The sequence below is a fragment of the Oncorhynchus mykiss genome, chromosome 10 (assembly GCF_057628025.1).
Source record: "Oncorhynchus mykiss isolate SJ-2025 chromosome 10, ASM5762802v1, whole genome shotgun sequence".
Taxonomy (NCBI): Eukaryota; Metazoa; Chordata; class Actinopteri; order Salmoniformes; family Salmonidae; genus Oncorhynchus; species Oncorhynchus mykiss.
In genome coordinates this window covers 11122956-11148877 of record NC_143031.1, presented here as the reverse complement: position 1 = coordinate 11148877, position 25922 = coordinate 11122956, and the positions used below count along the sequence as shown (strand labels likewise).

The 25922-nt window shown below is 42.2% G+C and overlaps 2 protein-coding genes across 9 annotated transcripts; both read right to left on the bottom strand.

The window, feature by feature from the left end:
- Positions 1 to 1049: 1049 nt before the first annotated feature.
- Positions 1050 to 20984, bottom strand: crebrf (creb3 regulatory factor). Of its 8 annotated transcripts, none has more exons than XM_021617444.3 (9): positions 20826 to 20984; positions 11022 to 11211; positions 9240 to 9365; positions 6008 to 7247; positions 5070 to 5264; positions 4505 to 4694; positions 3185 to 3258; positions 2850 to 2972; positions 1050 to 2730 (listed from the first exon to the last, which is right to left on the bottom strand). In XM_021617444.3, the coding sequence occupies exons 2-9, from the start codon at positions 11028 to 11030 to the stop codon at positions 2612 to 2614; spliced, it is 2076 nt and encodes a 691-aa protein (XP_021473119.3). In that variant the 5' UTR covers positions 11031 to 11211; positions 20826 to 20984; the 3' UTR covers positions 1050 to 2611. The 8 variants fall into 8 exon arrangements, with proteins under 8 accessions (XP_021473119.3, XP_021473120.3, XP_090045091.1 ...); XM_021617445.3 differs by having other exon boundaries at positions 9240 to 9299; positions 20826 to 20978; XM_090188965.1 differs by having other exon boundaries at positions 6023 to 7247; positions 9240 to 9299; positions 20826 to 20978.
- A 1204-nt stretch (positions 20985 to 22188) lies between these two features.
- LOC110533334 (V-type proton ATPase subunit e 1) lies at positions 22189 to 25391 on the bottom strand. The gene is made up of 3 exons (XM_021617446.3): positions 25021 to 25391; positions 24727 to 24774; positions 22189 to 22424 (listed from the first exon to the last, which is right to left on the bottom strand). Exons 1-3 carry the CDS (start codon positions 25113 to 25115, stop codon positions 22331 to 22333), a joined length of 237 nt encoding a protein of 78 aa, XP_021473121.1. The 5' UTR covers positions 25116 to 25391; the 3' UTR covers positions 22189 to 22330.
- Positions 25392 to 25922: the final 531 nt, after the last annotated feature.

The window sequence follows — 25922 nt, the reverse complement described above, 5'->3', positions numbered from 1 at the left end:
AACTGAGGCGGAGGGCACAAAGAAACCAGAATGATATCCATGATATTCAATCGCTTACTTTCAGAACAACCCCTAAAAAACTAGAGCCTCTTCACAAAGATCACAAAAAACAGGAGGAACCCCTCCCAGAGTCACCATCCAGAAACCCTAACCTATCTCATGCAGAGTCTCCATCCAGAAACCACACCCTATCTCATGCAGTCTCCATCCAGACACCCCACCCTATCTCATGCAGAGTCTCCATCCAGAAACCCCACCCTATCTCATGCAGTCTCCATCCAGAAACCCCACCCTATCTCATGCAGAGTCTCCATCCAGAAACCCCACCCTATCTCATGCAGAGTCTCCATCCAGAAACCCCACCCTATCTCATGCAGAGTCTCCATCCAGAAACCCCATCCTATCTCATGCAGAGTCTCCATCCAGAAACCCCACCCTATCTCATGCAGAGTCTCCATCCAGAAATGTATTTCTCTGAACATCTCTCAAATGACATACATGCGCACCAACAGAAAAAGGCAAATAGTACAAAAATGTTTTTGTTTTTTCATTCAATTTTTTTTTCTCCAAAGTTTCTCTGAATGTGAGGATAGGCCTTAGAAATGTGTCATGCTTACTAACGTATCAATTTGAAAAAGTGGCAATTCACAATAGATAGACATATGTGTACGCATGAATGGACATTACTATAAATACGCAACACTTAATATGACATGTGTATTCGTCTCACCTACATAAATTATAGAAGTGATATACCTTTTGGTTATTTGTGACGTTTTGACAAACAGTCAAAATTAAAAATTGTATGTTCTCCTTCTCTTTTCTACTTCGTGCCAAAGCACAATAGAAGTGGAAGTATAACATGTAACTTCTGGAATCTATCAAATGTTTTTAAAGCAACTAATCTACTTGAGAAGCCAACTGACAGGAGCCGTTTAGAAAAAGTTAATGAATGCTTCTTTCAGTACGTAATTGGACCCAAGCCAATTTCACAGTTCAATGAAAATCCCTGACCCTACCACATTTCCTACATTCAATACGGTGTCAGGTAAGCTGTGCAAAACCTTACTTTATCTGGCTAGTCGCCGTTTTCGTTGCATGTGTCTTTGGTACAAAAAGCAATCAAAATATAGTGTGCAAATATTTTTTTTAAATTCTATACGAATATCCTTTTTTTAACCCTCCCATTCTCTGCCCCAAAGTCCAAGTACCGATAACCAAAGTACATTTTTTGTCAGAGCCATCTTATAATACAATGCACAGACTCTGTGGCATATATCTACATGGTCCATGTTCATATGTACATTCAGAATAGCTTGAAAGAGCAGAAATACATAACAAACCTCTTTACCTTTCCTGCACCATGTTCTGCTCTCCCTCAGTGTAAAATGGTCCACTATCCTTCAACCACTTGTGTAATCATCTCACTTTAAATACAAGGCACAATGAACAGTACTGTTATTAAATACAAATATGAACACACCAAACTAAGGAACTTCAAACTATTAGCCCTCTCATCCCTACTTTGCAAGAAGCCAATGGTGCTTTCATTTGAAGACGCTTCAACCAAAGGGTATATAGATCGAGGAAATGGTTGTTATAATCACGTCATCTAGCTTATAGTCAGATGACTAAGAATTTTTCCCATGCAACGGATGGGAATATAGTGGCCTTCTGCTCAAGTCTATTTGAAATATCTTCTCAACTGCAAAAACACAGGATAATGGAATTGAAAAAAAAAAATCAGGCCAAATCGCAAAACAACATTTCACTGCATTCCTGTGTACCCCCCCCTCCCCTAACTTCTACTAATTTTTAGCGCATTATGTCAAAGTAGACTTTCTTAATGTTAGTAGTAATTCAGGTGCTTGTGTGTTTTTGTTGCCTTATAATGTGGTTGGCAGGTTGAGAGTATTGGGTAACATCATCTCCCCCTATGTGAATGCCACGGTGCTAGAATGGGAAAGCAGACAACGGGTATGAAGCGTTCCCTATACCTCCACAACAGTAGACACTATGGAATACCCAGAGGCTGTTTTAAGTTGTTTGTTTTTTTCATCCGAGAAGCACAGTTCAGTAAAGGTGACAAGGACATGGGATTGACAAGTTACTATTTACGTTTCAATAGCAAATATCTCGTGCCATCCCGTCGTCTCGCTCTAATTATAACGGCATCCTGTGTTGCCTTTCCCACCCAGGTACGCAGGCATGAAACGGGTCGTTTGAACGCTACAGGAAATGGCTACAGCTAGAACTGATAATCATCTTTTTTTCTTCCAATATAAACATTTCGGGAGGTATTTTTCATATATTGGCTTTGAATTCGCAAACACTGCGGCCCTAAAGACACTAGCCACGTGCACTAGCCATGTGTACAAATGGCGAGTAACAGACTACTAGTGCAGAGATAGATACTAAGTTTCATTTCAGCGCATGCTCACAGTGTGAAGACACACATACATTTGGAGCGTGGTATGTATGTCTTCCCACAGGGCATGGTGATGCGATTCCTGGATGGAATGGTCATGCAGAGGGTGAGCCGTTACAGTGTGGGACAAGAATGGCGCGGATGGCTTTGAGTATGCCATCACCAGACCTCTACATGGTCCATCTACACTCTAGACGTGGGTACACGCAGCCCGACCAGTCCTCCAGTGGGATCCCCCTTGCCAGTGTTCTCTAGGATCTGATTAACAAAGTCAGACGTCTGCCCGGCAACTGGTGACTTCACTGTAGAAAAAAAAATAAAAGGACATGTTTTTTTTTAAACAACAGCCATTGTTTAAACTGTGTTTGGGCTCAAAACTATATTTCTGTTGCTACTTACGAAAAATACATCATCATCTTACCAAGGGTCTCTTGGATGAGTTTGTCCAGAGTTTCAGCCATGCTAGTTCCCTTGTCGTCGCAGATATCCTGCACTCTGTTCACTATTTCTTCCTTTATGGTGTTGATGACAAACAGAAGCCGATCTGGAACAAACAATAAAACAAGGGCAATGTAAATGTTATTTTTTTTTTTAGAGAGAAAGAGATTGGCAATAAAGCTATTTACAAACACAAAACATAATAAACTTCCTTCCCTAAATCACACATTATACAGAAGGACAATTGACAGTCTACCAATCGCACAATGTAGTAAATGGAAATCAAGAGGGAATTTTCAACATAAGTGATCAACATACCGTATTCTGTGCCCAGACCCCACAGCTTGACTTTGTTGGCCTCATACTGAGCTTTCTTCTTCAGTCGACAGGCCCTGAACAGAGAGACAAACAGCTTGTGTAAAGGTATACATATAACAAGAACACCCCTTATGTAGTGACATTAGTAGTAGTAGTGACATTAGTAGTAATAGTAGCAGTGACATTAGTAGTAGTAGTAGTAATAGTATCAGTAGTAGTGACATTAGTAGTAATAGTATCAGTAGTAGTGACATTAGTAGTAATAGTAGCAGTAGTAGTATTAGTTGTAGTGATAGTACTAGCAGTGTTAGCATTAGCAGTGATAGTACTAGCAGTGTTAGCATTAGCAGTGATAGCATTAGCAGTGATAGTACTAGCAGCGTTAGCACTAGTAGCAGCAGCAATAGTAGTACGAATAGTAGTAGTGATAGCAATAGTAGTAGTGATCGCAATAGTAGTAGTGATAGCAGTACTAGTAGTACTAGTAGTGATAGCAGTACTAGTAGTACTAGTAGTGATAGCAGTACTAATAGTAGTAGTGATAGCAGTACTAGTAGTACTAGTAGTGATAGCAGTACTAATAGTAGTAGTGATAGCAGTACTAGTAGTACTAGTAGTGATAGCAGTACTAGTACTAGTAGTGATAGCAGTACTAGTAGTAGTAGTGATAGCAGTACTAGTACTAGTAGTGATAGCAGTACTAGTAGTAGTAGTGATAGCAGTACTAGTAGTAGTAGTGATAGCAGTACTAGTAGTAGTAGTGATAGCAGTACTAGTAGTAGTGATAGCAGTACTAGTAGTAGTGATAGCAGTACTAGTAGTAGTGATAGCAGTACTAGTAGTAGTGATAGCAGTACTAGTAGTAGTGATAGCAGTACTAGTAGTAGTAGTAGTGATAGCAGTACTAGTAGTAGTAGTAGTGATAGCAGTACTAGTAGTAGTAGTAGTGATAGCAGTAGTAGTAGTGATAGCAGTACTAGTAGTAGTAGTAGTGATAGCAGTAGTAGTAGTAGTGATAGCAGTAGTAGTAGTGATAGCAGTACTAGTAGTAGTGATAGCAGTAGTAGTAGTGATAGCAGTACTAGTAGTGATAGCAGTACTAGTAGTAGTGATATTAGTACTAGTAGTAGTAGTAGTGATAGTAGTACTAATAGTAGTAGTGACAGTACTAGTAGTAGTAGTAGTAGTAGTGATAGTAGTAGTAGTAGTAGCAGTGATAATAGTAGTAGTAGCGTGTATCAAAGTTAACTGTAACAAAGCAGAAAGAGAAGGTTCTGGGGAACAAGAGTTGAACAGGGTTTCAAGGTGAGTATCCAGTACCTGGATGCCAGTTTGTTCTTCTCCTTGCGGGAGCGTGGGCGGGCTGTGAGGGGCAGCTCGCTGACCGGGGTCAGATCACTGATCACTTTGTTGAGCTTACGCAGCTCGTTCCCGATCTGCAGCAGCTTGCGAGGGTTAGGGGTCAAGTCCTCCACATCTGTCCGCCGAGACTTCTTCAGAGTGTACTTCCCTGTTCACACAGCCAATCACCGAGCCAGTTAACCACTGAGACATGTCCCTTAGTCAGCAGGGACAGTCAGACACATTTGTATCTCAAATGGATTCATTAAAAAACCCAAAATGTACACTATAAATAATGGAACAACAATGTTACATTTGTAACCTACATACATTATCAGGGTAGAATGTACTGTATGATGTGATCTACTGTAATCGATGAACTATGAAGAGTGTGGCTTCCATCGAGTGCATGTGTAAATGCGGGAATTCATACTTCTTCACATGATTGTAGTGCAATAGATATTTTGTGGTGTGTGCTTGTGGTGTGTGCTTGTACATGTCACCACTTACCAGATGTGTGTGTTTATGATAAAGTGTGTCTCACCGTGGTGTGGGCCATTCCTCTGGTACATGTTGCTAGGCAGGGTCTCCCTGTCCCACTCAGAGGGCTTGAGCAAGCATTCCTGCTTGGAGGGGGTGAGCTGCTCGCTGTACTCCCAGAAGTAGCGGCGCTTGCCCCTCTTCCTGGAGATCCCTGCCGTCAGCCCCTTCACGTCCTCCACCGCGTCATTGTCACATCCTGATCACAACAGGAAGGGAGGGAGGGAGGGGGAGAGCGAGACACAATTGAGAGAAAGAAGGACCAGAGAGAAAATATTAGTAAGGGAGATAAGGGTGAGGGTAGAGAGATGAAGACGGAGAGAGATGAAGACGGAGAGAGATGAAGACGGAGAGAGATGAAGACGGAGAGAGATGAAGACGGAGAGAGATGAAGACGGAGAGAGATGAAGACGGAGAGAGATGAAGACGGAGAGAGATGAAGACGGAGAGAGATGAAGACGGAGAGAGATGAAGACGGAGAGAGCGAGGATGAGAAAATGGCAGAGGGTCAGTCGATCAGAGAGCCTTCCACGTATAAAACAGCTTAAATAAACCCTTGATTATACTGTTCCATCTCAGAGCACGGCCAGGGTCACACTAACACCCACCCAAAGCAGAAACATGACCCCATTCTCAAGATCCATTTATAATCCTGACTCACTGGACCACAATGGGCCAGGCCAGGGACTCCCAACAGGGAATAAGTTCACCAATCACATATTTCCTTTCTGTGGGACTCTGCAGCTACAAAGATATTCCCATCCAGAACTCTAAGGGATCATTACTATTACAGGGAGCTGACATTTGTAATAAACTGCCGGTCTGAAGAGAGCACCTGCAGCAACTCCAACCTCACTTCACATGGAAAAACAAAATGGTTGCTATAAAGGTACATGCTTGGGCTCGGGGCCAATGTGAGTCTCAAAAAAGGTGAATGTCTACCTGATATATGGCTACCTGGCTCGGAGAAGGCGTCGCTCATGTCATCATCTTTATCCCCCTCATAATCATCGTCCTCCTCATCTTCCTCATCATCATTCTCAGAGAGCTCATGCTCGCTGCCAAAACCCTCATCATGATCTTCATCGAGATCTTCATCCAGCTCCACCCCCTCAGCATCCTCTTCGTCCTCCCCCACCTCCTCCTCTTCCTCCTCCTCCTCTTCAACCTCTTCCTCCTCCTCCTCAGTGAGGGCTTTCCCGGCCAGCCTGGCTCGGGTTAGGAACAGGGAGTAGTTGTGCTCCTCCTCCTTCTTCTTGTCAGAGACTGGGTCAGTCCCACTGGCAGTCACCAGGGTCTCGCTGGCCCCAGCCCCAGCTACAGGGTAGTGGAGCATAGGGGGCACAGCGCCAGACGTGCCCACTGAGGCGGGTGGCATCTCCCGGCGAGGCAGCTCTACCGTCTTCTCATAGGCCAGGGTGCTGGCGGAGGCAGAGGCGGAGGCTGCAGTAGCAGGAGCAGCCACAGGGGCAGCACAGCCAGATGTGGTGGCCAGCTCTGGGGGCTTGCTGCTGTATGTGAAGTGGTTTTCAGCCTCAACCTGATGGGAGGCCATGGGCATGTCGACTAGGGGCCGGTGGGGCATGCTGATGCGAACCTTTGCCTTGCGCACGTAGTCATTGCAGTGGTAGCCCAGGGTGGCCATCTTGCTGGTTCCCTGGGCCTTGGACATTGTCTCTGTGCTGGAGGGGACAGGCCAGGTGGCCTTCTGGGAACCCTTGACAAAGTCGCCCAGGGGGTTCTTGACCAGGTTGGAGCAGGAGGAGGAGGGGCCCGGGCGGGCGGCTGTCTTCTTGCTCAGGGAGAGTGGGTGGAGGGAGGTGTGCTGCTTCTGGCCCCCTATCAGCAGATCAGGGTGGTAGAGTGTGTCACACACAGGGGGCTGCGAGTCCTCGCTGTTGAGCTGAGCCAAGGTGGGGGTCCGGGCAATCACCTCCTCGTCTTGGTAAGGGCTGGAGAAGTCATCCAGGCCTGCCTCCTTGGTGCCCCAGATGTCACAGCTGGTGAAACGGGTGTACTTGGTCAGGTCCTCCCAGTACGTATCCCACTGCTCAAAGTTCGAGCTGTAGGCCGGGTCGCTGTCCACCAGCTCCATGAGGTGCTCCCCACACTCCATCTCCTTGCAGTCCCCCACCGTGAAGTGATCAACTCTAGGACTTAGGCAAGCAGTCATTTCTCTGTCCTGGGGAGGAAAAGAAAGTACAGAGATGAAAATAGTGCATAGAATTTACATTATTTCCTGTGATAAGTATGCAACCATCTTCAATCAACAATATTCTGTGTAAATAAAGGTTTTTTATTTTATTATTTTATTATTTTTTAATTGTATTGACATGACGTGTTGTGTTCTCTACTACACCACCTGTCCTGTCTCTCTGTGTGTATTTATTATGGATCCCCATTAGCTGTTGCCAAGACAGCAGCTACTCTTCCTGGGGTCCAAACACATTAAGACACTTACATAACACATAAAAACAAAAGATAAACAGTACATCAGATAACATTACTACAATACAAAATGTATAATACCACCATACAACAATATTACAATGTACGTGTGCATTGGTGTGTGTAAGTATGTGGGTGTCTGTACCGGTGTGTGTGTGTGTGTGTGTGTGTGTCTCTTCACAGTCCCCGCTGTTCCATAAGGTGTATTTTCATCTCATTCTACTGTTTGCTTCAGTTACCTGATGTGGAATTCCATGTAGTCAAGTATTTTAAAAACATTTCACTACACCTGCAATAACTTCAGCTTAATATGTGTATGCAACAAATAAAATTTGATTTCTATGTAGTACTGTGCGCCTCCCATAGTATGTTCTGGACTTGGGGGATTGTGAAGAGAACTCTGGTGGTATGTCTTGTGCTAGCAGTTTAAACAGACAGCTCGGTGCATTCAGCTTGTCAACATTTCTTACAAAAACAAGTAGTGATGAAGTCAATCTCTCCTCCACTTTGAGCCATGAGAGATTGACATGCATATTATTAATGTTAGCTCCCGGTGTACATTAAGGGCCAGCCGTGCTGCCATGTTCTGAGCCAATTGTAATTTTCCTAAGTCCCTCTTTGTGGCACCTGACCACACGACTGTACAGTAGTCTAGGTGAGACAAAACTCAGGCCTGTAGGTCATGCCTTGTTGATAGTGTTGTAAAGAAGGCAGAGTAGCGCTTTATTATGGACAGACTTCTCTCTATTTTAGCTACTGTTGTATCAATGTGTTTTGACCATGACCGTTTACAATCCAGGGTTACTCCTAGCAGTTGAGTCACCTCAACTAGCTCAATTTCCACATTATTATAAGATTTTGTTGGGGTTTAGGGTTCAGTGAATGATTTGTCCCAAATACAATGCTTTTAAATGAAATATTTAGGACTAACATTTCTTGCCACCCATTCTGAAAATAACTACATCTCTTTGTTAGGTGTTGAAGTAATTTCAGTCGCTGTAGTAGCTGACACTGGCTTTACTCAAAGTCGTTAGTAAAGATTGAAAATAGTAAGGGGCCTTGACAGCTGCCCTGGGGAATTCCTACTTCAACCTGGATTATGTTTGAGGCTTCCATTAAAGAACATCCCTCTGTGTTCTGTTAGGTAACTCTTTATCCACAATATAGCAGTCATTTCTGTAAGTGCTGTGTCCTCCCCTATAAGGGTGCTAAAAGTCTGTTGTCAATTTGTTTACTGTATAATAGCATTGTATCTGGTCAAACACCATTTTTTCCAAAAGTTTACTAAGAGTTGGTAACAGACTCATTGGTCGGCTATTTGAGCCAGTAAAGGGGACAGCGGAATTCTTGGGTAGCGGAATGACTTTTGCTTGTCATTGTTGATAGACAACAATAATTTTTTCACCTCTTCCACACTCACTTTACGGAACTCAAAATGACAATGCTCGTCTCTAATAATTTGGTCATTTATACTTGGATGTGTAGGTTCGGCGTACGTTGCTGGCATGTCATGCCTAAATTTGCTAAACTTGCCAATGAAAAAGTAGTTGGCAATATCAGTGGGTTTTGTATGAATGAGCCATCTGATTCAATGAATGATGGAGCTGAGTTTGCCTTTTTGCCCAAAATGTCATTTAAGGTGCGCCAAAGCTTTTTACTATCATTCTTTCTATCATCTGTAAGCTGTGATCCTGCCCGGAGGCTCCTCTGCACGGAGAACACTTACCAGTTCGTACATGAAGTCTGGGTCTGTGTTACTCGCCAACAGGTCCGTGCTGGTCAGCGCCTGATCAGCAAAAGTATAATTTTGAAAGAAATCCCCAAAGGGAAGATCCATTCCACTGATGCCGGGCTAAGGGGAAATAAACATTCCAAACTATTCAACCTGTTGCAATTCCTGTTGTCCTGTTATAATACTCTGAAGAACATATTTAAATACCGCTTTTCCATTTCAGAGTGAACAGAGATAATTATACTGAACAAAAATAAAAATGCAACATGTAAAAGTGTTGGTCCCATGTTTCATGAGCTGAAATAAAACATCCCAAAAATGCTCCACATGCACAAAAAGCGTATTTCTGTGCACAAATTGGTTTAGTGAGTGAGCATTTCTCATTTGCCAGGTTAATCCATCTACCTGACAAGTGTGGCATATCAACCATGTGCTGGGGACAATAAAAGGCCACGCTAAAACGTGCAGCTTGGTCACACAACACAATGCCACAGATGTATCAAGTTGAGGGAGAGTTTTTTTTAAAAAAAAATTTTTTTTTTTATTTTTTAAATTTTTTTTTTTACCTTTATTTAACCAGGCAAGTCAGTTAAGAACAAATTCTTATTTTCAATGACGGCCTAGGAACAGTGGGTTAACTGCCTGTTCAGGGGCAGAACGACAGATTTGTACCTTGTCAGCTCGGGGGTTTGAACTTGCAACCTTCCGGTTACTAGTCCAACCCTGGGGCGGCAGGGTAGCCTAGTGGTTAGTGCCATTGGCATGCTAACTGCAGGAATGTCCACCAGAGCTGTTGCCAGGGAATTTAATGTTACATTTCCCTACCATAAAGCCGCCTCCAACGTCATTTTAGAGAATTTGGCAGTATGTCAAACCGGCATCACAACCGCAGACTGTTGCCAGGGAACTGAATGTTAATTGAATGTTTACCACAATAGGCAGGACCTCTACATCTGGCTTCTTCACCTGAAGGATCGTCTGAGAAGGGAGGGTGGGGTTGCTGAGGAGTATTCCTGTATGTAATAAAGCCCTTTTGTGGGGGCAAACTAATTCTGATTGGCTGGGCCTGGCTGCCAAGTGGGTGGGCATATGCCCTCCCATGGCTGCAAACCTATGCCCTCCCATGGCTGCGACCCTGTCATGTGAAATCCATAGATTAGGGCCACATTTATTTATTTCAATTGACTGATTTCCTTATATGAACTGTAACTCAGTTAAATCTTTGAAATTGTTCCATGTTGCATTTATATTTTTGTTCAGTATAGTTGTAGTTTAAAGAAGCTACCTGTTTTAAACTAAGGTCATGAGGCAATTACAATATAAGTTACATTCTGTAAGAATCAAATGGGTATATATATAAAATGAACTTAAAAGTACATTTTAATTAATTAATTATTTAAAATTTGAATTAATGGATGCACCAATTGCAGATTGCCCCTTTAACATTTAGTTAAGCATGGAGAGTAACAGTGAACAAACAACATTTGTGGGGTTGGGACAGCCTGGATAAAAAGGGGGATGTTCCCATGGACGTGGGAAATCGCCATAGGCTGTCTGTTCACTGACAGCTGTATCAAATACTTTTTTTAGCTATATCATCAACATTGTAATTGCAGGGCAACTAGACTGAGGTCTGTCAGTTTTAAGCTACAGACTGTCCATTAACTGTCCAGCAACCTAGTTGTTTTCACTTCAGAAGTTGGTCAATTGCAAGACTATAGAGAGACAACTGGCTAAAGCTGGACCACGTCTAAAGAACCCTAACCCTTCCGTTACCTGAGGCATCGCCGAGCACCGATCTCTGTTCCTTATTGTGAATGTTTCCTCCACCTCGTGTCCCAGTCGTCTTCGGATGATGTCAACCGACAGTAGAAAAATCTATGAGTTAAGTAACAAAAAGAGTCTTCTTTATTGTGGAAAACTCTGTGAACTCATGGAAGTCTAGTTCTCGTCTGATGCCTGGCGTCTGGAGAGAGATGAGAACACAGGGGGCAATGGAAGGGTTCAATTAGTAAGATATTAGATATGTTTGCACATTTTCCCACTTCCCCGCCTACACTCCTATACGCCAAAAACACATAATACTGTCACTTAGCCTGCAAGCTGAGATTCTGTGCAGATCGTCAAACACGGCTTCGGAGAGCGACTGTCAAGACCGGCTGTTCATTTAAATCAGAACACATAGCCTACTTCTATCAACTCTAGTGTGATATATCTTAACTCATGACTGTGTTGGTTACACTCAGTGCAAGACTGGGGGGGGGGGGCTTCCATGTTTGTAAAAGAGACAGTCGAAGCCGAGCAAAGTTGCAGACATTGTCCGATTGCAGCATTTCAGATCCAGAAAATACACTGGGAGCCCTCCCTGCAGACGGCAGATTAGTTTGATGCGAGACAGAATGAGCATTGAATAAACACTGTGTCTAGGCTATTTTTAAAACGACTCTAGCTAGCTACCATTCCCCGCTGCCAACGAAGAGTCACAAAGAGAGGGAGCAGAGTCACTGGACCCCGTTTGCATAACAAATCATGAGAAATATGCTGGGGAGGGAGGGCACTGTGCTGGCCAGCTGTGACACAGAGCAAAACAACCCAGCTCCTCTAGTGGTGGATGACATTTTCCACCTGGTTTGCCAACTCAGTCAAATGAGCTTCTTATCACCCCTGTCTGCTTTTCACACAGCAGCTTTTGCCCGCAGAGGAAAAACACCAACAGAAAAACACCACCTCCTCTTCTCTCTGCCTGCCACAGCATCACACAGAGACACACAGACACGGCAGCAGAGCCTGCAAAGTAGAGCAGTAGCACTGGCTGAAACTAGTTACGCATACCTAGTCAGTATGTTACTGGTTACGCATACCTAGTCAGTATGTTACTGGTTACGCATAGCTAGTCAGTATGTTACTGGTTACGCATACCTAGTCAGTATGTTACTGGTTACGCATACCTAGTCAGTATGTTACTGGTTACGCATACCTAGTCAGTATGTTACTGGTTACGCATACCTAGTCAGTATGTTACTGGTTACGCATACCTAGTCAGTATGTTACTGGTTACGCATACCTAGTCAGTATGTTACTGGTTACGCATACCTAGTCAGTATGTTACTGGTTACTCATAGCTAGTCAGTATGTTACTGGTTACGCATACCTAGTCAGTATGTTACTGGTTACGCATACCTAGTCAGTATGTTACTGGTTACGCATACCTAGTCAGTATGTTACTGGTTACGCATACCTAGTCAGTATGTTACTGGTTACGCATACCTAGTCAGTATGTTACTGGTTACGCATACCTAGTCAGTATGTTACTGGTTACGCATGCCTAGTCAGTATGTTACTGGTTACGCATACCTAGTCAGTATGTTACTGGTTACGCATACCTAGTCAGTATGTTACTGGTTACGCATACCTAGTCAGTATGTTACTGGTTACGCACAGCTAGTCAGTATGTTACTGGTTACGCATACCTTGTCAGTATGTTACTGGTTACACATACCTAGTCAGTATGTTACTGGTTACACATACCTAGTCAGTATGTTACTGGTTACACATACCTAGTCAGTATGTTACTGGTTACACATACCTAGTCAGTATGTTACTGGTTACACATACCTAGTCAGTATGTTACTGGTTACACATACCTAGTCAGTATGTTACTGGTTACGCATACCTAGTCAGTATGTTACTGGTTACGCATACCTAGTCAGTATGTTACTGGTTACGCATACCTAGTCAGTATGTTACTGGTTACGCATACCTAGTCAGTATGTTACTGGTTACACATACCTAGTCAGTATGTTACTGGTTACGCATACCTAGTCATTATGTTACTGGTTACGCATACCTAATCAGTATGTTACTGGTTACGCATACCTAGTCAGTATGTTACTGGTTACGCACAGCTAGTCAGTATGTTACTGGTTACACATACCTAGTCAGTATGTTACTGGTTACGCATACCTAGTCAGTATGTTACTGGTTACACATACCTAGTCAGTATGTTACTGGTTACGCATACCTAGTCAGTATGTTACTGGTTACGCATACCTAGTCAGTATGTTACTGGTTACGCATACCTAGTCAGTATGTTACTGGTTACGCATACCTAGTCAGTATGTTACTGGTTACACATACCTAGTCAGTATGTTACTGGTTACGCATACCTAGTCATTATGTTACTGGTTACGCATACCTAATCAGTATGTTACTGGTTACGCATACCTAGTCAGTATGTTACTGGTTACGCACAGCTAGTCAGTATGTTACTGGTTACACATACCTAGTCAGTATGTTACTGGTTACGCATACCTAGTCAGTATGTTACTGGTTACACATACCTAGTCAGTATGTTACTGGTTACGCATACCTAGTCAGTATGTTACTGGTTACACATACCTAGTCAGTATGTTACTGGTTACGCATACCTAGTCAGTATGTTACTGGTTACGCATACCTAGTCAGTATGTTACTGGTTACGCATACCTAGTCAGTATGTTACTGGTTACACATACTTAGTCATTATGTTACTGGTTACGCATACCTAGTCAGTATGTTACTGGTTACGCACAGCTAGTCATTATGTTACTGGTTACGCATACCTAGTCAGTATGTTACTGGTTACGCATACCTAGTCAGTATGCAAAGGAAAAGTAATTGTGCTGCGAGTACAGTCCTGGTCCTGAAAATACACCACACCTGTTAGAGCCACTCAGATGAGGGCGATTGTGTTTTGGGAGGCACTGTGGGGAAGCCCTTGCTGCAATGTGCTGATGCCATGCGAAACTGCCTGCCAGCCTGGCTACTGCACTCTGCCATTTTAATATCCTTGTCCTCTCTACACAGAAACATCCCCCTGGACATTGAAAACACACTGCGTGATGCCTTACTGCAACAGTTTCTAAAATGCACGCTACAGAGTAGGCCTCTCTTACGCTTACGATTGACCACTCACTTCCTAGTCAGATTTCTCTGATGATAGGTTTCTGTTGACGGCAGAATATAGAGATGAAAGGAAGGCCGAAATAATTGCAGATTTCAGACATAAACAACTGTGCGCCCCACACCTGATATTGACAGCACTGTAGTCAATCTAGATTAGGGCAGGCTACATGTTTTAGCCTTGTTGGCGCAAGATTTTGAAATAGGAGATCACGACTAAAGCATTATGGGCTCTTCAGTATGCTATGCAGACAGGTCAAGTTAGTTTACCATGGGCACTGACATATGGGTCACAATCAATTATTTATATATACACTAGATGACAGACAGGGAGCACTGTTCTGAAGCCACCGCTGATCAATCAATCAATCAATCAAATTTATTTTATATAGCCCTTCGTACATCAGCTGATATCTCAAAGTGCTGTACAGAAACCCAGCCTAAAACCCCAAACAGCAAGCAATGCAGGTGAAGAAGCACGGTGGCTAGGAAAAACTCCCTAGAAAGGCCAAAACCTAGGAAGAAACCTAGAGAGGAACCAGGCTATGTGGGGTGGCCAGTCCTCTTCTGGCTGTGCCGGGTGGAGATTATAACAAAACATGGTCAAGATGTTCAAATGTTCATAAATGACCAGCATGGTCGAATAATAATAAGGCAGAATAGTTGAAACTGGAGCAGCAGCACAGTCAGGTGGACTGGGGACAGCAAGGAGTCATCATGTCAGGTATTCCTGGGGCATGATCCATTTTACTACTCCCCCCCCCCCCCCCCCCCACCGCTGATCCATTTTACTACTACCCCCCCACCGCTGATCCATTTTACTACTCCCCCCCCCCCCCCACCGCTGATCCATTTTACTACTCCCCCCCCACCGCTGATCCATTTTACTACTCCCCCCCCCCCCCCCACCGCTGATCCATTTTACTACTACCCCCCCCACCGCTGATCCATTTTACTACTCCTCCTCCCCCCACCGCTGATCCATTTTACTACTCCTCCTCCCCCCACCGCTGATCCATTTTACTACTCCTCCTCCCCCCACCGCTGATCCATTTTACTACTCCTCCCCCCCCACCGCTGATCCATTTTACTACTCCTCCTCCCCCCACCGCTGATCCATTTTACTACTCCTCCTCCCCCCACCGCTGATCCATTTTACTACTCCTCCTCCCCCCACCGCTGATCCATTTTACTACTCCTCCCCCCCCACCGCTGATCCATTTTACTACTCCTCCCCCCCACCGCTGATCCATTTTACTACTCCTCCCCCCCCACCGCTGATCCATTTTACTACTCCTCCCCCACCGCTGATCCATTTTACTACTCCTCCCCCCCACCGCTGATCCATTTTACTACTCCCCCCCCCCCCACCGCTGATCCATTTTACTACTCCCCCCCCACCGCTGATCCATTTTACTACTCCTCCCCCCCACCGCTGATCCATTTTACTACTCCTCCTCCCCCCACCGCTGATCCATTTTACTACTCCTCCTCCCCCCACCGCTGATCCATTTTACTACTCCTCCTCCCCCCACCGCTGATCCATTTTACTACTCCTCCCCCCCACCGCTGATCCATTTTACTACTCCTCCCCCCACCGCTGATCCATTTTACTACTCCTCCCCCCCACCGCTGATCCATTTTACTACTCCTCCCCCCCCACCGCTGATCCATTTTACTACTCCTCCCCCCCCACCGCTGATCCATTTTACTACTCCTCCCCCCCCACCGCTGATCCATTTTACTACTCCTCCCCCCCCACCGCTGATCCATTTTACTACTCTTCCCCCACCGCTGATCCATTTTACTACTCTTCCCCCACCGCTGATCCATTTTACTACTCTTCCCCCACCGCTGATCCATTTTACTACTCCCCCCCCCACCGCTGATCCATTTTACTACTCCTCCCCCCCCACCGCTGATCCATTTTACTACTCCTCCTCCCCCCACCGCTGATCCATTTTACTACTCCTCCTCCCCCCACCGCTGATCCATTTTACTACTCCTCCCCCCCCCACCGCTGATCCATTTTACTACTCCCCCCACCGTTGTAAAATAACTTTTGGAAGCTAGAGAAATGCATTTACTAAAGTCTACATTGGTTTTTGCCATGTTTATTCTATCACAGACACCTTAAAGCATCCTTTTTAAAATTGTGTTACGTGAGCTGCACATGCAAATCAAAAATATAGCAAGTCATTTTACTTAAAGTTTAATTTTAAAAATATGAATGTTACTGTCCCCACTAAAACCTAAAAAAAAAACATAAATACATGTTAATTTGTCCTTGAAATATTTAATTGAAATACTGTGTAATTCCATTCATTCCTATGGAGGACTGCTGCTGAGGATTACCAATATGGCCAACCGGTGGCTTCAAAGCCTCTCATTGGCCAATACATAGCATCAGCAATCTAGGTTTTGTATATATCATTGGTCACAATGGATGTCACAAGCTGCTCCTGACGGACATTAAACTTCACTATGCATTAGCTGGCTTCAAAGGTCTCAACACAATTGGAAAGGCATTAAGCCATAGGCCTTAGGAAACATGAGCCCACTTCACAATCTGATTGTGTGGGGAAAGAATGACAGATACAAAGGACAGTCATACTCCTGTACCAACTTCAGGGTGGGAGGGTCTCACTCATAAGCACACAAAAAACATTAAGGCTAAACCAGCCTACCAGCAAATTGACCATTTAAAAAGGGGTGGGGGGGTTCTTTGTAAACTTAAACCATGTAGAAAATATAATGGACCTACATCTTTTTAATAACATACTCTTTACAACCATGGAAAGGGGGATACCTAGTCAGTTGTACAACTGAATACGTTCAACTGAAATGTGTCTTCCGCATTTAACCCAACTTCTCTGATCCCTGACAACAATGAGCTACATGCACACAATAATAGAAATCAGGCCGTCTTGGTCAAATTGCTGCAAAGAAACCTCAACCAAAAAGACACCAATAATAATAAGAGACTTTTCTTGAGCCAAGAAACACGAGCAGTGGATATTAGTCTGTCCTTTGGTCTGTCTGATGAGTCCAAAATTGAGATTTTTGGTTCCAACCACCATGGCTTTGTGAGACGCATAGTAGGTGAACGGATGATCTCTGCATATGTGGTTCCCACCATGAAGCATGGAGGAGGTGCTTTGCTGGTGACACTGTCAGATTCAAGGCATACTTAACCAGCATGGCTACCACAGCATTCTACAGTGATAGCGCAAACTAGATGGAATGGGGTAAGTGGGACTATCATTTGTTTTACAACAGGACAATGACCCAACATATATCCAGGCTGTGTAAGGGCTATTTCACCAAGGAGTAGTGATGGAGTGCTGTATCAGATGACCTGGCCTCCACAATCACCCCCGACCTCAATCCAATTGAGATGTTTGTGATGAGTTAGACTGCAGAGTGAAGTAAAAGCAGCAAACAAATGCTCAGCATATGTGGGAACTCCTTCAAGACTGTTAGAAAAGCATTCCAGGTGAAGCTGGTTGAGAAAATGCCAAGCCTGTGCAAAGCTGTCATCAAGGCAAAAGGTGGTTAATTTGAGGAATCTAAAACATATTTTGATTTGTTCAACACTTTATTGGTTACTGCATGATTCCATATGTGTTTATTTCATAGGTTTGATGTCTTCACTATTATTCTACAATGTAGAAAATAGTAAAAAATAAAGAAAAACCCTGGAATGAGTAGGCCCAAACTTTTGACTGGTATTGTATATAAATATCGTCAAAGATAATATTGTGATAATCTACTTTATCAATTGCTACCCCGTCACCAACTGATATGCTTCACAAAAAACAACAAAAAAAACCTTGGTGTAAAGGCCAGCATAGGTATATTTTAGAAACACAGGGACCTCTCCTGTGCAACTTTTGCAGCACACCAAAAAAATCTATCACTAGCATATCCAAGTTTCATATCATTCTGCTAATATTGAAGGTAGCGTCCTACAGAAAAATCTCCGCTTCCGTGCTGAACTGAATCCTTGCCACGTGTGTTGGCTTTATAATATAATAACAGAGAGATAATAATCTCAAGTGTGATAGGCCGATTTGGTAGTGGTAGCAGGAATTATTTGTCGTCATCTCCATTCGCTAATTAATTACACAGAGAAATAGCTATGTTCTCTACAACTACATTAGAAAAGTAGGCTATAAACATGGCAAGATGAGTCACGCAAACTTATATTATCGGGCAAATTCTATCAATATCATGCAAACATATTTATAGGTCTAGGGCCAATACCAAAACAAACCAGGAAGCAAATGCAGTACCAGCAACCTTATAATAATTAACTGACTACGCCTGAGAGACAATACAGAGAAATGTCCTAACTTCAAGGGTTGTTTGTTTACCATTAAATGTTCAGTGTACATCTAGATAGCCTAGATGTTTTAAATTGCATTGATTTTGTCTGCAAGGCTGGCAACATTTGAGATACTGTACTACCAATATACAAAATGGACTGCTTCAGGATTATTGTTGAATTTCTGTAACAACGAAGTTTAGGTCCGTTTTATTATCTCAGTTATTACCATGTTATTATTATCACAAAGTTATCCAATACACTGAGGCAGACATCTTTCTTTCATGTACTCTGAAGGATATACTTCTGGTCTAACCACCACAGCTGGTAATGACAACCTTGCTTTGAGGACATGTTGAGCAAAGAGTCAAGACAAGAATGTGTGTGGTATTCTCAGCATGCAGAGCACTCCACATCAAATTTGCAACACTGGTCACCCCTAAGTTTACAGGGGCAAATCGATCATGTAGGAAAGAATTACAGCAGAAATGGGCTAAGTCTTCAGATAAACTATGCTGAACAAAAATATAAACGCAACATATAAAGTGTTGGTCCCATGTTTCATGAGTTAAAATAAGACCCCAGAAATGTTCCACACACAAAAATCGTATTTCCCTGAAATTAAACAGCATGATCATTACACAGGGGCACCTTGTGCTGGGGATAATAAAAGGTCACTAAAATGTGCGGTTTTGTCACAGAACACAATGCCACAGATGCCTGCAATTGCCATGCTGGCAGAGGAATGTCCACCAGAGCGGTTTCAGGAGAATTGAATGTTAATTTCTCTACCATAAGCTGCCTCCATTGTCATTTTAGAGAATTTGGCAGTACGTCCAACCGGCCTCACAACCGCAGACCAAGTGTAACCACAACAGCCCAGGACCTCCACATCCGGCTTCTTCATCTGCGCAGGGCGGGGGGGGTGGGGTACTGAGCAGTATTTCTGTTGGAAATAAAGCCCTTTTGTGGGAAAAAAAACCTCCTGAGTGGGTGGGCCTAAGCCCTCCAAGGCCCACCCATGGCTGCACCCCTGCCCAGTCATGTGAAATCCATAGAATAGTGCCTCATTTATTTATTTCAATTGACTGATTTCCTTATATGAACTGTAACTTAGTAAAATATTTGAAATTGTTGCCTGTTGCATGTATATTTTTGTTCAGTATAGATATAGGACTAGATGTCTAGCGTTACACACGATGAGGATGGACGATCTAACTACACAGCATAATACATAATACCTCTGCAATACAGGATTGCAGTGAGCAAAAAAACTAATACAATCACTAATCAACTGAATTAATAGTTTGAGTCTGACTCAACATGGATCCCAACACAAACAAGTACAACGTCAAACTAACTTACTACTATCCTGGGCCAACACCCACGTAATCCAACAGCCCTATTGGTCAAAGCGCAGTTATAGCCCGCCTCCAGATATGCACGAATGGTCGGCTTTGCTGTCAATAGCAGGAGATTTCATTGTAGGTTGAGACTGAAAACAACAAGCAATTTAAAAGGATTGTTTTTGTGGCCTAAATAGCTGACTAAATACATGCAAAATGACCCCTTGACAGGCAGAATTCGCATAGGAGATCATTTTTCTGAGGTCTATGTAATCATCTTATAAATTACTGAGGGAACACGCATATCTAGTTAGTCAATATTATAAACACACGACGTGGATATATCGGTGACACTGAACAAAAGTAAGCATTGACAACCGTCCCGACTAGCTGACGCCCTTCAATCCCCGAAATGCCAATTTGTTAACAAACTCTGTCAAATGCTGTCTTTATTCTTTGCTCAATTTACCTAGAATGTTCTAGATCTTTTTCTCGAGCTCTGTAGCAGCATGGTGGGGGTGGGGGGCGTGTACCCTAAGAGGATGTTGATTTTACTTGACCCAAAAAGCATTAATGGGGAATGCCTGATTCACAGCACCTTGTTTCAACACCCGCATGATCCCCCCCAAAAATAAATCTAAATGTCAATCTTACAAATAAAAATAATTTCGTAAACAAAAATGCAAGCTATTGAAAGGAGCTACATTGTGCATGCACATATATACAGTTGTCGTGATACAACAAAAACATGGTTTGTCAAATAAGTAAGACGTTTTAGTTCAGCAGGATTTAACACGAAAATAGCTCAATCTTGTTCCCTACCAACTAGCTCCAGTATGGCCTCCGTCCCGCCCCTCTCACAGCAGCACGATATAACCAGCTAACCAAGACAAGAGGTAACAAGCATACAACGAAGAAACATTATCCACAAAGTTTGGCAAATCGTTTTAAAAACGTTCAGCTCACCTTTAGAAACCCCATATGAACGTTTTGTGTCGTGTTTCGCTTCGTGTTTATTCCTATCTGAGCAATAACAAAGCAATTTCAATGGAGTCCACGCTGCCTTTCTCTTGCGTTTGTTTTGTTTTTCTTCTTCCTGACGGGTTCGTTGGAAAGCGCGTGACTACCGAGTCACCTGGTCCTTCACTGACCAATCGCACTGAAGCTTTAAGCTTGACCCAAAACATTGCACCTAAATTACAGTATACTACTGCACACAATGCAGAGCATTGCACACACTTCAGATGCTGTAATACAGTTATCCAGACATTTGTATAAATAGGGAAGTAATATACATACACCTATGACACCCACTTAAAAATATGAGAGAGGCCTGTAATTTTCATCATAGGTACACTTCAACTATGACAGACAAAATGAGAAGAAGAAATCCAGAAAATCACATTACTTATTCTCCACCATAATTTGCAAATAAATTCATTAAAAATCCTACAATGTGATTTTCTGGATTTTTTTTCCCTCATTTTTCTGTCATAGTTGAAGTGTACCTATGATAAAAATTACAGGCCTCTCTCATCTTTTTAAGTGGGAGAACTTGCACAATTGGTGGCTGACTAAATACTTTTTTGTCCCACTGTATCTTCAAAGGCTCTAGGTTACACTTGCTTGGTGCAAGCATGAAACTTAAGTCATTAGGGTTTACAAATACCATCTTTGATTAGATCTGCCAGAATGCTATTTGTTATGTATTGTGATTTGACATTGTTACTATGTTGGAAAAAATTGTCCAGGGCAAGATAAACATGGAACATACAGCCTAGGTTAACTCATTTAGTCAACATTACTGCCTGTACAGGAAATTCTTGGGCACATTGTGTCCCCAAAAATGTACATACAGTACAAAATCACAAAGTGGATTTTGAGGCACCTTCAAATATTAATTGTAACAGACAAGTTGGGTGAGATAAATAAACACAACATAAGTTCTGAGAAACACTTAAAGCTGATAGGATGAGCAAGGTAATGTGAATCCGATCATCGCTGAAGATCCTATGTCATACATTCGCATTTAACCTAAAACACTTAGTAACTGTGTGGTTAATAAAATACATATAAACAAAGCCAAGGATTTCATTGGTGGGAGGGTCTGAGCTCAGGGCCTTGTGGGAAAGTCTGGAGGACTTAGATCCGCCAGCCCCCCCACTATCAATAGAAGAGGCTATTACTCAGCAGTAAGAAATAAAACAATCACTTTCACTCAATGTGCTTTGTGTATCTCAACCACTTGCCCCCTCATTTTCAAATTCCTACATAGATATAGCTTCCCTAGATGTTGGTGACCGTTTTACAGGCTATCATGAATTCCATCTTGCAAGCTATTTCAGTATATTTATTACCATTATCTTAGGTAAACCAAGAGTCAGATATAAAGTTAAAAAAGCTAAATGGACAGGTTTATGATGCCTTTGTCCTTGGTCCTCCTGGGCCTTTCACAGTCATTGAGGGCAGAGTCAGCGCCAGTGGAATTGCAGATACCAAATAGTGTCATTACTCAAAGCAGGTCCAAACAGTGGATTCAGCTGGGAGAGAATGGCTATCAACCAGCTGTGAAAGAACAGGGACGAGAAAAAAAACCATTATGATAGCCTTTCAATTATCATATTCATTGTGCACTCTCCTCATCTGCTTCAAGCACTCTTATCATCTTTGTGTTGAATTCATCTTTAATTTGAACAAAGCCAGAATGTGGATTGTTTTGTTTTTTAGATCCAATGATGTAAAAAAAAAAGAAGAAATTATGCATCGTACAATAACAGTATGTACTGTGGAGTGATCAATGAAATACAGTTTAATGAGAACAAAGAAGGAGTTGTTCAGCAAACCTCTCTCCATCATGAATTCCCAACATTTTACTGAGGAGACAATGCACTGTGCTTGTTTTGTACATTTGCTTTCAATGTTGTGGCCAACTACAGTCGTCAGCTGGTTCATTAACACAACGGCTCAGTAACACACAGGCATAGGCTGCTCCACAAGCTCAATATTTATCAAAAAGAGTCGCTATGTAAATAGATGCAGCAGACAATCCAAGTAACTGTTTGCTGTTTGTTTTGACTGTTTCCTGGGTCCGCCTGGATGGATCTGACTGTGCTATAATCAGGCCAGCTGTCATATTTGGCAGCAACTAATAGCCCACTCTCTGGTATTTGTTCTGAAGCACAGAGACCTATACCTTATCCATTAAACACTGATAACTGGCAAGAGTGGTTTCATTAGGCAACATAGTTTGAAGGGAGAATCTGCAATCCTTTTTTCCCACTTTTAAATTGATGATATATAGCCATTGATTCTTGAAGAATATAACTTAGAATTGCCTCACGAGCTTTGTTTAACTTTCTAACCCAGAACCCAAAATAAGCTTGTTTTCCTCTGTTGTTTGAAAACAATGTAATTGTAAACAAACAATTTATAGCCTCAAAACATGATTAAAACGACACTTGTTATATCTTGTATCCATAGCTGTCTATTAATTTGAGCGTGGTTACATTTCTCTAGCCCTGTCCCTCAGCTGTTTACAGAAACAGTGGTGGACTGACCGCTTTGTAAATAGTTTGAACTACAGATTGCCCCTTTAAGTGGTGCTATCTGTAAAATGTGAATACAGGCAAAATAGACAAAGTGAACAGAAGATTCATAAATACTTGAACAGAGCCCCAATTAAAGACAGTGGATTTGTAACAAAGACGTGGCTTATTGAGCTCCTTGCAACTTCTCCCAGTTTTTCAGGTCAAAGTTCACCAATTTGATCCTCGTGTGAATCACACTGGTTTCTCACACACTTAAATACAAAAGGGTATTCTGTTTCTTTCACATTCTTGGCAGAGCTAAGGAACCAATAAATGCACACGATGCCTTGTATTTACTGCCCCCTACCGGTGGAACAATATGCATGGATGTCACAATGTTTTTAATTTTTTTAATATATATTTTTATTAACAACAAATCAATACAAAAAGTACATGAGGAACACAAGTATATATAAAGAATATACAAAGGACATTTGGGCTAGGGGCGGGATTAGGGGGTACAATATCACATTCCTTCATCACAACAGCTTTTTTTGTTGGCAGAGTATTTCATTGTCTTAAAATATAGTTCAATTTATTTTTGCAAGGTAAGAAAATGTGGTGTTTTGTTTGTAAATTACATTTGTGAATATGAAATTTGGCCAAAAGAATAATGAAATTAATTACATAAAATTGTTTCAACTTATTTCTATCATAAGTAAAGAATACAAGCAGTACATCTCTCCATAATAGTGTAAAATCTTCATAAATGTGTACAATTATAAATCTACTGATGTATTGCCACAGGGTAGCCTAGTGGTTATGGTGTTGGACTAGTAACTGGAAGGTTGCAAGTTCAAACCCCCGAGCTGACAAGGTACAAATCTGTCGTTCTGTCCCTGAACAGGCAGTTAACCCACTGTTCCTAGGCCGTCATTGAAAATAAGAATTTGTTCTTAACTGACTTGCCTAGTTAAATAAAGGGTAAAAAAATGAATACAATGCCAAAAAAGATGCAACACTGTTTCTGGATAGTCATTACAAAAAGTACAATTTGAATGCATGTTTTTTTTATATATATTTTTTTTACTTCTAGTGGTTGGCAGGATAATATTTATGAATAATTTATTTTAAAATAAACTTCCTTAAATGTTGTTAATAAGTAGGTATGTGTGTTTGCCTGTCACTAGCTAGCTCAGAGGTCACTAGCCTGGCTGACGCGCGTGACTACACTGCTCTGTCGATTAAAAAAAAGCGCAAACAAGTTGAATGAAGCCTGTGCTGTATAGCAAAACATCTATACATTTCACAAGGAATAAAACAAAAATCGTGATACTTACAACAAGTAACAGCAAACTGCAGTCAATACTAGCATGGTAATGACGACCCTGTGAGAAGCAGATATGGCTATTCATACAGTAATGCAATGGAATAAACATGTTATTTTTCTAAAGTTTAAAAGCCACACCATCAAAGAGTGGGCCATAACAAAAACGTAATTTGCTTATACATTTCATTAACTTTTTGTGATATAATATCGATAAACAAAATCCGACAGCCAGGATTATTTTTCATTCTCATCTCTTTCACATTTCCTGCACAGTAGAAAATGAATTCTGTCCCGCAATACTCACCCTCTGTTTGGTCCCTTCGGAATAAACCATGGTACCACCCCTCCAACAAATCCCCAAAACAGTGTAACTATAACCATAGGAATGGCAAAAGCCATGTTGCGTCTTATGATTGTTGATTTAAGAATTTTGATTTAAAAACCGTTTACTGTTTAATGCCTACTACATTAGACTAAATTCACGAGAAGTCCATGAGAACTACAGAACTTTAGTAGCATATCGGTAAATCAGGTCACATGATGAAGCGCCTACGTCAAGAATCGCGATGCATAATGTAGCCTATTGTTGATACATTGTAGAAGTGCGTAACAAAATGAATGCAGTAACAAGTATTACGTTTGAGCTCCACCCTCTCCGTTTCAAAGTTACGGGCCAGTCCATGGACCGAATGTCCCCTCCGCTTCCGAAATTTGAGTGACGCGAACAGCTGCGAATTCGTGATTTGTCCAAATAACCAGTGATGAAAAACAGAAGCACCAAACTATTTCTGCTAGTTATCTATCGAAGGTGCCCATAGTTTAAAGACAGATATACGGTACCATTTCTGTTTACGTTGCTTGCCCATTACTGGCAACCTTTCAGCAAGATTCCATAGAAACAAGGCCGAGGCTGCATATCAGTAGGTAACCGCCGCGTTCTGCCCCCGTCCCGCTCCAGTAAAGATCTGTATCATGTTCTGTGTTTATTTTTACTTTAACTTTACGCACACATTTTTTTTGTGGTCACCCCCTCACACATTTCTCACTGTCAATCGTGAAAGATAATTCTTAAAGTTTTACAGGTGAAACATTCATGCAGCATCTGCATGCAAACCATTTGATCTCAATTAGTTTCATGGGAATATGCATTTAGATCTTCTTTGTTATGTACAGTGTTGTTTCGAATTATGTACAGTGAGCGAATTT